This window comes from Delphinapterus leucas, chromosome 13, assembly GCF_059928025.1.
Source record: "Delphinapterus leucas isolate spDelLeu-1000000601 "Yukka" chromosome 13, BTC_Dleu_Yukka2, whole genome shotgun sequence".
NCBI classification, from domain to species: Eukaryota; Metazoa; Chordata; class Mammalia; order Artiodactyla; family Monodontidae; genus Delphinapterus; species Delphinapterus leucas.
In genome coordinates, this window is record NC_143141.1 from 69,742,307 (window position 1) to 69,758,342 (window position 16,036).

Genomic DNA, 16,036 nt, shown 5'->3' on the forward strand with positions numbered 1-16,036 from the left:
ACAATCTCTGTTTAATTAATATTTGTACAGCACTTAATGAGGGAAACTGAAGACAGGTGAGCAGTATGGCTACAAAAACGACTTTCCTGTTGCAATGTAGCTCGTTCTCAGGTGGACTGAAGCGCCTCTACCTGGAACTCCTATCATTACTCAATGGAAACTCAACAGAAAGGATGAACCAGATCTTTGGGCGCTCAACCTGCATCCTAACCACCAGCTTGCACTTTCTTGAAGAGTTGGGAACAGGCTTGTATTTATTTATATTACTCAAATCGCCCAGAATCTGTGCCCACAATGTCTCTGTTGATTGCTGATTACCTGGAAACTTCTGGGCTCGTTAGCCCCCAAAATGTCTCCGTTCCCTGTTTCACTTGGTCTATTGAACCTAGTGAGGGGTGTCACTTGGGAGAATTGGGGGTTCGGGGTATATGCGTTGTAATGCAAGCTCTACTGATGAACTTGTTGTCTTGCTGGAAATAGATCAGGTAGCTTCTCTGAGCTCTACTTTCCTCAATTACAAAATAAGAAGCATTGAACTAGATGGTCTCCAAGGCCCCTTCTGACTCTAATAGAGTCTGCTCCACTATTTCCCCTTTGTCTTGGCTGGGTGTATCTGTTCTAAGTTAGTAGACTGTTGGTAAACAGGAAATAGTGCTTATTGAAACATTTGTGGCTGAAGTACCGGTTGTAAACTGGCGAGCAGGAGGCTGGATCCAGTCTGCAGACCTGTTTAGTTTAGCCCACCTAATTTTTCGGAGAGGGGGTGGGAATTGAATTAGTTAACAACAGTTAAAATCCAGGCGATATCACGAAGTTGGACTTGTGTTTCTTTTGAGAAGTTGGAAAACTCTGGTACCGCTTCATCTTCATTGGCAATGATCTGCTTCCTTGTGAGTCCTACATGGACCCAGCCCCTTCCCGCTGTGTCCTCAACAAGAAGGTTGAATGTCAGTTTCATTGTTTTCATTGATCTCATACCATTTCACTCATTCATGGCCCACGGAGTTATGTGGGTAGAGGAAGAGAGGGTTGGAGGGATAATTAGAGTCTGATGTCCGGAACCTCCTGACCTTTGAAGAGACATCTGTGCCAGGAGCCTGGCTGCTTCCTGAGATGTGTGAGCTGCTAGGTGGATAAAGTTCCTTCAGTTGGGTGGATAGAGTCAGACAGCCTTTGACTGATATGGGCAACACAATGATTTCCCATTTAAAGCCAGTGAGATTTGTCTACATTGTCTCTCCTTTGAACAAATGTTTTGATTATCGTTCACTCAGAATTGTGCCCCACAGGAACATTTAGGCTATCCCACACTCAGCACACCCACAGAAGAACTTGAACAGCAAAGACCTTTTTGTCACCTAAGGACATCAGTCTTTTTTTAGCAACATCACTGGAGTCCTCCTGTCCATTACAGTGGCCATCTAATTTATTGCCTAAAATATGAATTTCTTGAAAGTGAAAGGGGGCACTATTAATAATTATGCCAGGAAAATAGGAATAAACCAGGACTGCAAACTGGGGCATGTAGTCACCCTGCTCAATGTGCAACACCCACTAATGACTTGATCACAAAATCTGCTACTGGCCATAGCAGCTTGTCCTGGGAACCAGATTTGTCCCATTTCCACCCCTGGGCATGCGTGGCTCCTCTCCTGTTGAAATTCCTGCCAGATTGGAGAGGACTCACCCTGTTTCCATTCCTTCCAGGATTTGAGCTCTCCAGCCCCCTTCTACCTTTCACTGATGCCTCTAAACTTAAGCCTGCCAAGAAGGACTGTCTTTGATTTGTCACAGATGATGCAGGTGGTGATGAGACGTGGCTGTGTGAACTCTGGGTCCTGGGGAATGAATGATATCTGTCTTCGGATCCCTCCATTTCTTCTTCTGCCCCTGCTCCCCTCTTTCCTGCCACGTAATTCAGGTTAAAGAATTTTCCTCTCCTTTTCTTTAAGCTAATTGGGTCATCCCTTCATGCTGCTAGAACTTTACATTTTCTATGTGGGAGAGGTGGTCCGTGGCTCAGGTCACTGCAGGACACCACCACTGAAGACCAAACCATTTTCACAACCAGCAAAGGCATATCGTTGCAGCAATAGTGAGTTTTATACTTGGCATTTGGGTGAGGAACAAAGAAAGTTTGGGGGCACTTCAAATAATGAAAGAAAGGAGCAGGCTTTTGAAATGCAAAGATATAAATCCCTTTCCAGGAAGCAAATTATACCGTGGTGCATAAGAAAAAAAAAAGGGAGGCGGGGTTGAGGGTAGTAGGCTGGTGAAAGGAGGTGTTTAATGGATGGAGAAAGATCCAGAAAGGTGAGTCTCAGATCCCTTAGATAAAGCCACCCATCTACGTGGCGAAGATAAGAGGAAAAGTCGGCGGCTGGCTTTATTCTTTTGACAAAGATGCACCAGTGTGGCAGAGAGAGGAAGTAAGAAGGTTGGTAACAGCTCATTCTCATTTACCACACAGCCTAAACTATTCTATCACTCACTTTATAAAAAGGCCTCGCAGGAGACTCGGGACATACAGTTTGACAGAGTCTACAGTGGCAAGGAAAAAGGGGAGGAACACAGAGAGAAAGGGAGCTGATGTATTATTTACAGGTGAATAAAGAACTTGAATAAAGCAGGCTGCAGGATCAGGCCCAAAGAACCTGTGTCTGTACGACTGTGGAATAAAGACAGACATCTCTGAATTCCTGCTGCTGCCCCTTTTGCTGCTGGAGACCCTTTCCAGTGCTGGGCCCGTATGCATGTGTCTCAGCTCATCGCCGTGCTCCAGTCTGCCCTGCTCTCAGTTACATTTCCCTGCGGCCCAGAAGGGGTAAAGCCCTCACCAGGAAGCTGTCGGGCCTCTGTGGGTACAGTCTCATTAGGCTGGGCACAGAGGGCATCTCACTGGTGGTGGCAGGTCTAATAAGCATGCAGATGGAAGACACACATGCACACACACACTCTCACTGAAGTCATGCAGTGGGCAGAGAGCAGGGATGCGGGGGATCAGATCCGAAAGGAACAAAAGGCTGCAGCCTCTGCAGTGAGCTGAGTGAGAGTGACAGGAGGACAGCTAGAGGCAACCAGAAGCAAAGCGTGAAAACCCACAGCAAGAGGCACCGGAGAGCATATGCACCGGACTTCACAGCTTCCTCCCATTCCCGGCTTACATTGGCTCCACGTTACACAGCTTTCTGGGCCCATAATGGGTTTTATTCCACAGTTTTTATACTAACACGAATGACTCACATCTGCTCCAATACCCAATTCGCTCTCTAATGACTTCGGCTGCTAGGAGAGAACTTGCCAACGACAGGAGTGGCCAGAAAGAGTCCCAGTTCAGGGATGAGGAAGGCTACAACCCCATACGTGTGAGCTGGAAGGCCTTTGAGAGGGTGTGACGTTAGGAATGGGGAAACAGACCCCGAGAAATCAGGAATTTGCTCCAGGCTATAGAGACCAGAGGTCGATCCGTTTTAGGGCACCAGGATAGTACTAATTCAGAATGTTCTTATTTTTCTTATTTTCCTGCCATGTTAAATCTTTTGCTAGGAGCTTTTCCTCCCCATATAGGCTGTGATGAGAAAAAAGTAACTTGGATTAATCACCAATGATAGCTAATCCCCCACTGGGATTAACTGTGCTCTGCATTACTTAAGGTGGATATTAAAGTTTTAAATATCTGGGGGACCCCTGAATAGGCTGGGAGAAACTTAAAGGGCTGGACCCTGCAGAGAGACTCACCTGGCTTCCAGATGTTTGAAGTCCCAACTGAAATCAGTTTCAACCCTAATGACAGTGACTGGCTTGACAACCCAGAATAATATGCCTTTTGGCTGGATCAGGTAATGACACTTGGCAAAACCGGATTCCCTTCAGAGCTCTCATAGGCCCAGGGAATCTTCTCCACTTGAATGGAGGACAAAATAGTAATCAAGAAGCAAGCATCTTGGAAGGCAATCCCTGCTGCCCCAGGCATCACAGGCCCTGTAGGGAGCTGCCATGGGAGACCCAAGGCCTCAGTTTCCCCAGGTGCCAAACAGCACAAAGCACCTTACACCCTCAGCAGCAGGTGGTGTGGTGCGGCGCCATCTCTAAAGCTTGGCGGTGGCGTTGTGTAACTGTTCGCCATCTGTTACTCAGAAGCAGCATCACAGAGCGCTGAGCAGTGGACTACAGTGCTGCGGCTCCTGCCTGGAGCCGACAGCACCTCAGCGGCTTGCCTGGGGCTCCCCTGCACAGCCTGCCGCAGAGCACTTTGCAGGCCCCAGCCTGCAGGTCCAGGGTAAGGCTCCTGGAAGGATCCAGGAAGCTCAAGATGCTGCAGAGAGGGGTTCTCTTGCTGCTGCCCCCACCCCTCCCATGACCATGATCTACCTGGACCTTTGCCCAGCCAAAGTAGTGGCTGGGAAGCCTACCTCAACCTTTCAGAGTTCTAATAAAGGCAGATCCTGGACCATCCCAAGGGTTCTGTGTGACGGTCTGAGAGCTCAGCTGAATCTTGAGCTGGGCCGGCAAGAGTGCTCAGCTTTTCTGGGCTGTTTGATTTCCACCTTTGTTCCCAACCAAAAACTTATCTATAGCCTGGCCGAGAACACTCTGGGGCTATGAGAAAGGACTGCCCTGTGACTGAAAGACAAGGTACCAAACACAGGGGTTTTCAGCAGAGTCCTCCATTTCTGACTCCACTTTTTGCTGACTCCATCTTACTGGAGAGTGAATTCTGGAGCCGTGCTTTACACCTGCGCTACCTCCCCATGCTGAGATCTGTAGGGAGAGGCAGGGAGGATGACGGCTACAGTAGTAGATGCATCTTTCACCTCCCCAGGCAACTTGATGAGATAAGCATCCCTCCAACTCAGGCGACAGACATAATAGGGCACTGTTCCCCAGGGAGAGCAAGGTTTCTTTCTTTCCCTCTTTGAGGGATGAGATGATCAGGTAACACCAGCACCTTGCATTTAGCTTTCACAACTATTCATTCACTTGTCAGAGGAGGTAGCATCATCCCCATATTACAGATGAGGAATCTAAGGCTCCGGGAAGGTAAAGGACTTCCCCAAGATTCACACAGCTAGTGTGGCTGACCTGGGCCAGGAACCCCTAGTCCAGTGATATCACCATCATTCCAGCCTAGCTGAGACCCACAAGGGAATCCAATTCACACTTTGCTCTGCCTCTGGACTCAAGTAGTTTTAATCTTCAGGAGGAAGGAGGATGCACTTCCAGAAGGCATTTGGGGAAAGGGGTTTTTGAAAGATAACCCTCTGCGCTCAGTACCCCCCTGCCCCCAAACCACTTTCCAAGAACCCCATGTGGTTGACCCAGCTTTGGACTCCATCCCCCACCCCCTTTCTGCAAGCACAGAGCCCTGGTCCTTATAGGGAGAGAAAACCCTTACGGGAGATAATTACACCTTAATTTTTAAAAGGATTTCTTTAAAGTTAAATTTAGACCAACTCAGCGTTCCATTAAGCAGAAAAAGTTGTCAGGCAGCTGCAGGCAGGCAGAGAAGCACCCTGGGGAACTGGCTGAACTCTGCCTGGGCCCTGAGCGGCCAGGAGCGTGGCTTGCGGGTGGGGCAGTAGCCCCGCCAGCGGCCCAAGGTCTCAGCGTCAGCTCCCATAGGGCGGGAGCCCAAAGGGCGGGACCGGGCTGTGAGCGCCACGTGCAGACCCCGGCGGCGAGCCGGAAAGTCCTCCCAAGCACAGCTCCTCCTGGCGCCGGCTGGCTCTTGGATCCCAGCTCGCAGCTGGGGGTGGCGGGTCTCGGGGACGCACCTTTCCCGCCCCGCCCCATCCCAGTATGGCCCGGGAGCTGCGCCCAGGGCTCGCCGTTGGCGACCCCAGAACAGCACCCGGCGCCTCGGTGGGCGGGCGGCGGTAGCGCCCCCTCTCAGAGCCCCGTTTGCTCCTGCCCAGGTTCCCTCGGAGTTGGTCTGTCTGTCGGCCCTCCCTCCCCCTTCGCTGTTCCTCCCCCGTCGTGTTCCTCCCGGGGTGCCGGGCACAGCCTCGGATTCCTCCCTCCCCACAGCTCGAGTCAGTTTCCCTCGCGGCGGCTGCCGAGGCGGCGGCAACGGCGGCGGCGCGGGAAGCATCTCTGCGGCCACCGCGCTTCTCCGGCTGGAGCGGGCGTCCAGGTTGGCTGCCCCTCGGCCCTTCCCTGCCGCGCCTCGGGGCACCGTGTGGCCACCACCCCTGCTCTCTTCTCTCCCAAGCGGGCGGGGCGCCTGGTAGGATCCCACCGGCCCTCCACCCGGATCCCGGGGCTAGCGCTCCCGGGAGCAGGGCGCTCTGAGGACTCCTGCCCCGCCGACCCTGACCGCCAGGGGGTGCCCCACGGGCGCAGCGCCGCCGAGAGGAGAAGGCAAGAGGGACCATGCGGCGTCTGACTCGCCGCCTGGTGCTGCCGATCTTCGGGGTTCTCTGGATCACCGTGCTGCTGTTCTTCTGGGTAACCAAGAAGAAGTTGGAGGTGCCGGCGGGACCTGAAGTGCAGACCCCCAAGGTAGCGGTTTGGCGGCGCGCCGGGCGCGGGGCAGTGGTTGGCAGGAGGGCGCGCAGCTCGCGCGCCGGGTTTGCGGGCTCCCGGGAAGCCAGGGCTGGGGTCTGGGTGCTGCGAGCAGGTAACCGGGCGCCGGATGCGGCTACAGTGTGATGTTTCTGGATTTCAAAAAGCTCAGGGGCATCCCCGGCCCCGCGCCGTGTGTAAGTGGGAGTGGGAGTGGGTGTGGATGGTGGGCGCGCTGGCGGGCAGAGGGGGGCTCTCAACTTGGGCAGCGCGCCGGGGTCCCTGGGCGGTGGGGGCACTACGGTCGAGCAGCCCAGGGGGTGGCCGTCCGTGGACGCCGCGAGAGAGTCGCCGGTGGTGGGGTCGGGTGGCAGGGCCGGCAGGTGCTGGCGCCCGCGAGAAATCGGGCGGTCGCGCTGATCTCCTTCCTTGCCTCAGCTGCCAGGCCCGACCGGGGGAGGCCGGAGACCGAGGGTGCGCCGCGCGCGCTTGTGAGGCGCGGGAGAGCGCCCTGCAGCCTCCCGGGCGGTTGCTTCCTTTCGCCACCCCTGCTTTGTAATTTTCCTCGATCCCTCCAGCTGCATTGGAAGTTGAATTGAATGTGCCCTGAACATCACTAAAGAGCCTGTAAAAACAGACGCCTTGGTATTGGTGGGGAGTTGGGGAAATGAGAATCCAAGTGGCTTTTCCAACTCCTGCCCAGTCGGTTCATATGAGCGGAGCCGCAAGGCTCCGTCTTACCTTTATTCAGAGCCCCTATTCCTCGGTCTCCTCTTCCACAGACCTGGCTGTAGGACACAGAAAAAGGAGGCCTCAGGGGGTTTCCTGACCAGCCAGGAAACGTTTATGAACTGGATCCAGAGAGGTCCTCCAGCGACCGCGAAAAAGCCCTTGGAGATTTACGGTCCCAAGCTGGAGACAGAAAATAATGGGGCAAGGGGGAGAGAGGGGAGGCTCCCAGTAAGTACAGTGCAGAACACCTACTAGGTGCAAGGTACATAGTGGGTGCTTCTTTATAAGTAGTTGTATGAGTTGGGTAGGATTCTCCTTATTCCGTAGATTAGGAAACCGGTTCAGTCTTTAAGTACCTTGCCTTAGGACGCTACTGGTTTGAACTCAGACCTCCGATATTCAGGATCTTTCCACTATATCAAGTTGCCTTTGAGATTGCCTTTTAACCAAGTCTCTGGTCACTTATGTTTTGGAATCTTGCCAATGCTCTATTGAATTCCACAATCATTTATTGATGATCTGCCATGTGCCAGGCAGTGTGCTAGGTACTGTGGGTACAGAGATGCAGAACTTGTTCTCTGCAGTAGGGGGATCTGCTCAGGAATAGACCAGGACCGTACAGTGTGCTGAGGGCTACAATGGCTCAGTGCACTGGGCGTCATGGGAGCCTGGGGACTTCCTGGAGGAGGAAGAGGACATAAGGGAACTGAGTTGAGAAGGACGAACAGTAGGCTTGCCAGTAGGTAGGGAGGGCATTCCAGGTAGAGGTTAATTGCACCAAACAGGCTGAGAGGAATTACACAGCACACTGGGTGAGTTTGGTGTCAAAGCATGTGGCCCATGGCAGGGGTGAGGTGGGGAAGATGTGTAACGGTCCTGTTGGGTAGGACCTGTGGGTACCAGGGGACCCTGGAGGTGTACTGAGCAGGGGAGTGATGAGGTCAGACTGATGATTCCAAACAGCCTTCATCCCGCTGGATCAATTTTCTCACTCACCTCAGACCTAAAGAGGTCTGAGGTGGGTGAGATCTGGAGAGCTCATAGATCTGGAGAGCTTTTCGTCTTTTTCCCTGGGTGATTCTTCTCCTTGTGAGGTTAATGATGCCTGTGGGGGCATGAACTCTCTCTGTTTTGCGTTGAACCTCATTACCTTAAGCTTGCTTATTCTAGTCTACACCAGGGAGCTGGGACAAGAGATCTGTTTCCTTCTTTGTGCACTTTCTCCGTCTTCTTTTCCAGCCTCTTCTCATCCTGGCGAGCGCTGAGCACACATTGATCGAATGCAGCCACAGGCCAGGCTCTCTGCTAGGTTTGGGGGCGGCTGTGATGAGTACACGGTGCCCCTGCCGTTTGGCGGGGGCGGCTCTCACAAGTTCCTGGTTGAGGCAGAATTGCAAACAAATGAGTAGCGGCATGGTACGGGGGCAGTGGTCTAATGTCAGAAGTCCAGACATAGTGCTGTGCAGTCACTTGCTCTTTGTCTTAGTATCTTCCTTTTCCCTCGTTTTCTGTATCCTTTATAACCATGAATTCTCTAGACTTTAAAAATCTTGATAATTCTTATTATTGGTCACCCATTTTTGTTAGTAGATTTCTTCTTCCTGTTTTTCACCTGTATTATGCCTTTTTGCGTCTACATGTGTGTGTTGTGTGTATTCACATATGCGTGGGTGTGTTTTGTGTCTGGTGGATGAGCAGCCCTCTGTATCTTAGTGTATATGTACCTGAGGGGCGGGATGGAGAGACAAAGAGAGGTCCTTCTTAGCAGTAGAGCAGTTGGATTCCCACGACTGATCTACTCAGGAAATTTGCATGTCAGGTCCCAAGGAGTGCGGTGGGTTTCCAAACCTGATTCCATGTCAGAACCACCTGGAGAGCTCGTTTAATTTACATGTTTTTGTGTTTATTGCAGAGATTATTCTTCTGTGGATTTGGTAGAAGGTCGTAGAATCAATATTTTTACAAGGGCTCCATGTGAGTCTGAGGCAGCCTATTGATGGGTGGTATTTGGGAGCTAGATGAAGAATACCAAGTCTCTTGGGTTTTTTTGTAGTTCGGTGGGCCCCATGTAAATATGGCCGAATGATTTCATTCCTCTTGAGTTCCTCGTGGACCAAGCCTGTGTGAGCATGTGCATTCATGTGAAATAACAATAGCTAGCATTTGTATCGTGCTTTACAAATTCACAGACTCCATTTCACATATATTATTAGCTCATTTAAGCTTCACAATGACCACAAACAATAAGGCAGATCATACTTTTATGCAGATGAGATTGAGTAATGAGGTTAAACAATTGGCCCAAGACAACAAGACTATTATTAAGTGGCAGCATCAGGACAAGAATGGAATGGGATTATTCTGGCAACTGCTCACGCAAGTGCTCCTTCCATGCCATCAAGCCACATGGATGCCTGGGTCTGCGCTAGTGGGTGATGGGGTGAGGTTAGGGATGTTACTAGCTGCACGATGCCCACCTACTTTCCAAGCACTTCCGTGGCTCATCCCTAGGTGCTGGCCTTTGGAGAGCTCCGGGGAGGTTGGTGTAATTTGCGGGGAAACCGTTTCAGAGGGAGCCCTGCTCTGCCCTTGGGGGAGGTCATATGGGGCAGAGGAGGCTCCTCTGGCTGGATAGAGTGCACCCTGGTGGGGCGGCTCTGATGGAAGGCTGTGGCGTCGTTGCGGGGTTGCCTCAAATGGTTGCAGCACCGTTGGTTGAGGAATCATTTGCCAGGGCGGAGATTGTTTCCTCGACAGTAGGAATTATCCAGGGACGTTTGTCTATTGTAGGGAAACATTTTTGGTTTTTGAGTGAGTTCAGTATCCTAGGTTTTCCTAGACGATGCTCCTGCACAGTCATGGGGAGAGCTCTTGCCTTGGACATGTCTGAAACCAGGGGTCCTCTGCCTAAGGCTCTTCCCAGTGTGGTGGAGGGGGTCAGTTTATTTTCTAAAGCAAGAGCACTGGGCTCCCTTCCCCTAAAAATATTTAGAGAAGTTGAAATGGTGGAGGGATTGGACTAGAGAGGGCTATGGTGAGGGCTCTGAGCTGGGGACTTGTAGATTCCATGCAGCCCATTGCCTTCACGGGGGGCTAGACCCTTATTCCCCTTTCCTCAGTGTTAGGGAACATCCTCCTTCACCTGGCATGGGATCTCCAAAGTGGGCCTGATAATAAAATAGAACCTATGCTCCGTCACAATCCAAGTGATATGGAGAAGCCAAGCTGCACTCCAGGTTTAAGAAAATTAGTTGGATTTTTTCCTCAGTTTCAAGAAGGGCTGTTTCTATTAATAGCTCAAATAAAGATTCAAGTTTGACTTTTCAACGTTGATTTGATTTTTTATGGGGTTTCCCACCCCCAAATTCAGCAAAGCTCTAATTCCTAATTGAAAATCCTGTAACAAGCTTGATGCCTTAATTTAAACTGTATTTTAGCAATAAACACTGTACCGCTAAAAAAAAGGACCTGAAAAATGTTTCCATTTTTTCTCTCCCCTATCATTTGTTTGCTTCTTGGAGAATTATACAATAACTGGCAGAATTAAAAAAAAAAAAAAAACCAGCAAATTTCTCTCTTATTTCCAAGAAACTAAATTTAGTCCAGGGGCTTAGGGCTTAGTAAAAGCAGAAGAATTTGAAGGCCTGAGGGTGCTTTTGGAGGAAGGTATTGGAAATGTAAAGGCTTTGAATAAAGTGCCTCAGGCCCATGTAAATGTATTTGTGCTGTACTAGAAATATAGCAAAAACTATTAGAAGAGAGCCTGTTTTCTGTAATATTTGTATATTGCAAATGCCTTATGTATATGACACTGTTATTGTATTCCCCATTTATTAGGTAATTTCTCCCACTCAAAAAAATTCATCGATTTTAGAGAGAGGCCCTAATAATCTGCTGACGCTCAGCGGGTGTATTTTAGACTGTCCAGGGAATTTTAACTCTGGCATGACCAGAAATAGCTCATTATCTGATGAACGTTCATCCTTCACGAACATTCATTTCTGTGTGTGCTGGTGCCTGTGCTGGACGCTGTGCTGTTTTCCCATCTAAGGCAGTTCCTGGAGAAGGTGGCGGGGATGGTGTTGCCTCGTGGGCCAGATGTGGCTGCTGTGAGAAGCTGGGAAATACGAGGCTAGAAGGTTGGAGCCTCAGGTGTTCAAGAAATAGCATGCTTTTGCTTTCTAGATACCAACAAGCTTAGAAAAACAAACCAACCCCAAAACCCTGAGCTCCCCTGTGCTTCCTCTCTTGCCCTGTTCGGCCCCATCAGGCTGAGAGGAATTTCTCCTCCTTGGGTCATTTTTGGGCTGCCCTGGGTTGCACCCTTGTCCCTGCTTGCTTTCCCAGCTGGCATTCTCCCCCAAGCCCTGTCCCAGGGACCCACAGATCTATTCGAACGGAACCTCTTTGAGTCAGTCTGGGGAGCGCTGTCTCTCTCTCTCTCTCTCTCTCTCTCCCTCCCTCCCTAAACCCTTGTTCCCCTAAGTGGCCTGGTACTTTTGGAAGCAAAGACCAGGAGTCCCTGTCTCAAAATTTTCTAGAGGCACAGAATGATATCTGCTCAAATCAGGGAAGACAAAGGGGCAAAACCAGAAAAGAAAGAGAAATTAATGTCCCTGTCACAAGCTTCCCCAGCCTGTCTAGAGACTACCCTTTTCCAAGGTTGCTCATCTGTTTGTATCATTTAAAAGTGTTAATTTCCAGTCATCAGAGGTCATTTATTAACTGAACAGGGACAGAATGAGGCTGCCGTTGGCTGATACCCAAGGCCTGGGATTTTTACAGGGACTGGTTCACATGCCATCTTGTCTGCCGCCTTTGCCTGCATCCTTTCCCACACCTCTCCCATCCCAAATTTCCCAAACAGTCTTATGCATTATCAGGCACCCAGGAACACATTTTGAAGTTGAAGAAATGTGTTTCTGTGCCCTTGTTTAATTTCTAACGTTTACAGTTTTGTCACTCTTCCAGAGCATTTCAAAGTCCCCGATGCATTTTTTTGGAAAAGAATCTGAATTAGAAAGTAGGGACAAATCCCCAGCTCTTCTCTCTGGGAGCGTCTGTGAACCCTGTCATGACTTTTGCACATTCTACCCGAGACCAGCATTTATGGACCCACCATCTGTTTGGGGAAGTGAGTCTGACATGCCGAGTGCCCTCTACAGCCAGCTGCTGCCTCTTCCACTTGCCCGCAGTGACCCTGAGCTGGGTGGTCAGCCTTCCTCCTTGTCTGGACCTCAGAGACTCACACTGTTCACCAGGGTTGAAAGATGGAGAGCCCAGCCCTCTCCTGGCAGCTCCCATGATGTCATGATCAAGTGTGGTTTCACCTTCTGGTTTTTCTTATATACGTGGCAACCCGGGTGTCTCTTTCTGCCATTGGCAGTGCTGGGGATAACTCAGATAGTCTCTTCCGGGCTTAGTCTCCTCAACTGTGAAATGGGAGCAGCACGCTACAGCACTGCCTGTCTCTCACTTGCCCTGCCTTGCCAGCAGTCTGAGTCATTTTGGGTTAATTGTGAATAATTCTGAAGTGAGACCTCGTGGCTTTAAATAACTATACCACAGATACTCTGTGTCTATTACTTATCTTTTAATTATTTTACCAGGAATGTTAGATTAACCAAAAGATAAGTCAGTTTCCGAGTTCTCAGATGTTGAACTGATTAAGAAAGAACCCCTTTGGGATACTGAAGAATGCGCATGCACACACGTGTACACTGGCACCCTGGGGAATTCTGCAGAAGCTCCTGAGATTTGCTGGCTCTGGTATTTTGGTATTTCAGAATAAATGGCCTGAGATGACCTTCTGGGGCAGCAGTCTTTGCATTTGGCAGCAGCTGCAGTCATCACAGGACCTAATGAACACTAGGAAGCTAATGGGGAGAGCGAGGAAGAGATCTATCTCTGTGGTGGGAGGAATGTATGTGCCACTCAGGGAGTCCTCTTTCCTCCTGTTTTTCTTTCCATCGCTTCCCTCCTCCCTTCATCATTCTTCCTCCTCCTCTTACTCACATCTCCTGGAAAGCCAGGGGGCCCCAGAGCAGAGAGGCACAGGGCACTTGGTCAGGAGCCCTGGGAAGAAGTCTGGAGGTGCAGGAACCCAGTACTTCCCTGCAAGCACTGACCAAGGTCAGGAGCAGCCTGTCTCGCTGCTGCTCTGGACACAAAGGCCGTTCTTTCCAAAGGAGGGAAGTAGCTGCTCTGGGCCATCCTGAGCCATTCTGCTCGGATGCTCTTATATCAGCATGAGCCCTCATGGCAGGAATTAAGGAGCCATCAGACCACTATCTCCCGGACAATGCCAATTTCAAGTACAAAGTCTCTTCTGTGTACCATTTCCTGGAGACAAGATTAGACATTTGAAAAAAATAATTAAATTCTCCTCATGTCACTTGTCTTCTTAACTGTGAGAACTACAGAGATCTTTCAAGGAAATACAGGGCGAGCCGCACACGCACATGTTCCTGCCACTGGATCTGAGTGCCCAGACGAAGAGAACCTCCACCAGCTGCCTCTTTTCTAATGATCCCGTTGTTTAAACACAATTTGCATCTCATTCCCAGCCAGAGAAGCGTGGGTAACATCTACAGAGCAGGTAGGACTGCCCCGTCTTGACAAGCTGTCTCCCAAGAGGCCATCGGACCCTTTCCTCTGTCCTCACTAAGGCTAGGAAATAAGGATTTTTTCCCCCTAATGGTCCAGGCTGAGGATTTATGTAGCCCCTGTTGTTCCTCTGAGAACACTCTAATCGTTAATTCCCCACCCCCCCAGCCACAGAGAGACTGAGCCAATCAATATTTATGCTCCCATCATTCACAGCTGCACAGGCATAATGGACGCCAAAGTCCTTGATGGTCATGGAGAAATTAGCTGGCGCCCGTGTTTCGGGCTCATTGTTTTCTAGGATCTTGGGGAGATCGGACCATGTCGTCCATGGCTTATCTGTTTCAGGCTCGTTTTCCAGGATCTTGGGGAGATCAGACCACGTGGTCCATGGATTAATTAAGCCACCCAGCTAATTGGCTGTTAATAGATGGGCAGTTGATAGCTGCCTGCTGAGTGCTGAATCGACCTATGTCCTTCTTATGGTGGGCTGGTGGTCTTTACTTGCAGAGGCACTGGCTCAAAGACCTGACTAATTAAAGGTGAATCAGGAACTGGAAGATAAGAGGTAGCTTCCTCCCTCCACCTCTTTGTGCGATGTTTTACAGTTTACAAAGCGTTATTATTCACAAGTGCCTCGTTTGATCCTTCCTGCAACCCCTTGAGGTGGGTGTCGTTATTATCCTCGTTTTCTGAAGTATGATGAAGCTGAGATTATAAGAGAGAGGAGACTGGCAAGCTCGCCCAACCGTAAGTGGCCTTGAACTCACTCATCTGACTGTAAAGCATGTACTGTTTGTATCATGGCCGCACTCAACGTCTGGCTAGCTTCCTTTTCCAGGGGAAATGAAATCTATTTTATATATGTATGTGTTATGTATATATTTTCATATGGACAAAAAGCTTGTGCTCTTGCTGAGAAATGACTCCGTACCTCTGATAAAACACCAGTGTTGCTTTTCTGCATGTAAAAGGGAACGGAGGGTTTGATTAAGGGAACTGTAGAGCCGGTCTCCAGAGGGCCAACAGGACTTTGGGTTTTCTCCCAGGACAGGCCAAGTTTAACTCACTCGCAGGCCCAGCAGAAACATTCCACAGGACACTGTTTTCTACTGTGGGAAGGTGCCGGCCTGGAATGGCAGACTCATGGTCCCGGGAGAACTGGAGGGAGAGGGGCTTTCCCACCCCTGAGTCCTCTAGTCGGCATTGTCTCTGTCCTTGATTCTCCCTGGCTGGCGGGTTTTGACAGCAGGAAATGAGGCTCTGCTGTCATTCAAGAGGCTGCTTAACTCAGAAGTCAACAGGGTTGTGCAATTAAGACAGAAACCGTTGATATGAATCCCTTTCGTGATGAATGTGGTTCTTAAACAATCAGAAGCATTTCCCCTCTAAGAGGAAAAACGTCATTTGAAAGAACCTAAGACGTACATCCTATTTGACATGCGAGGCAGGTGTATGGGGGAATGACTCCAAAGAAGTGTCTTTGGAAGGTACCCAGCATCACCTGAGAGCCTCCTGGCTCGAAGACAGAGGTTGTCCTGCCTGCGTCGTGCCCTTTAGCCTTGAAGGCCCAGGGTTCAGCCTCTCGGTGGCTGCTTTGGAGGTTGGGTGTGGGTAACGTAGTTGCTGCCCGTGTATATGCTTAAACTTACGACAGCATAAAAGCAGGAGGTTGCTGATATCTTCCTGGTGTTTTGTCTGCAATTCGGGTAAGCTACCCGGAGGGCTCATGGTGGTGCTGTTGTGATGTGGCCTGAGTGACACAGTCTCTATTGTGGGACCCTGTGCAGAAGCATGACTTCACCACTCTTGTCCATTTCTTCAGAGCGTGGCAACGTTAAAGGGGATATTTTTAAAGAGTGTGCATGGAGTAAGAATGAAAAGAAATGTAAACCTAGAGAACCCTGATATTTTCGCTCTCCACTCAAAAGTCCCGATGGTTTCTAATCATTTGTTTAATTCTGGATCAGGTAAACACCTGTAATTCTCCCTGCCTCTCTTAACACTGATATTATGGCTTCTGCTCCAGGTTTTAGCTTTTCTCTTAAAACTGAGTGTATATTTTGGAAAACGTCTTGGCAGTGTCTGCTAAAGCTGAACACATGTATATACCTATGACCCTGCCATTTCACTCCTAGTGATAAATCCCAAAGAAATGCATTTCGTATTTCGACGAATGCCTCGCACTCAAAGT

At 49.9% G+C, this 16,036-nt stretch overlaps 1 protein-coding gene across 2 annotated transcripts in view; it reads left to right on the top strand.

Moving 5' to 3' along the window:
* Positions 1-4,206: 4,206 nt before the first annotated feature.
* Positions 4,207-16,036, top strand: part of GALNT14 (polypeptide N-acetylgalactosaminyltransferase 14) — a 226,344-nt gene continuing 214,514 nt past the window's right edge. Inside the window, exon 1 of one of the 2 annotated variants that reach the window (XM_089923298.1) lies at positions 4,207-6,501. In XM_089923298.1, coding sequence (XP_089779424.1) covers positions 6,373-6,501 — 129 coding nt within the window. In that variant the 5' untranslated portion in view covers positions 4,207-6,372. The remainder of the gene's footprint in view (positions 6,502-16,036) is intronic. The other variant, XM_022574143.3, reaches the window with a different exon arrangement.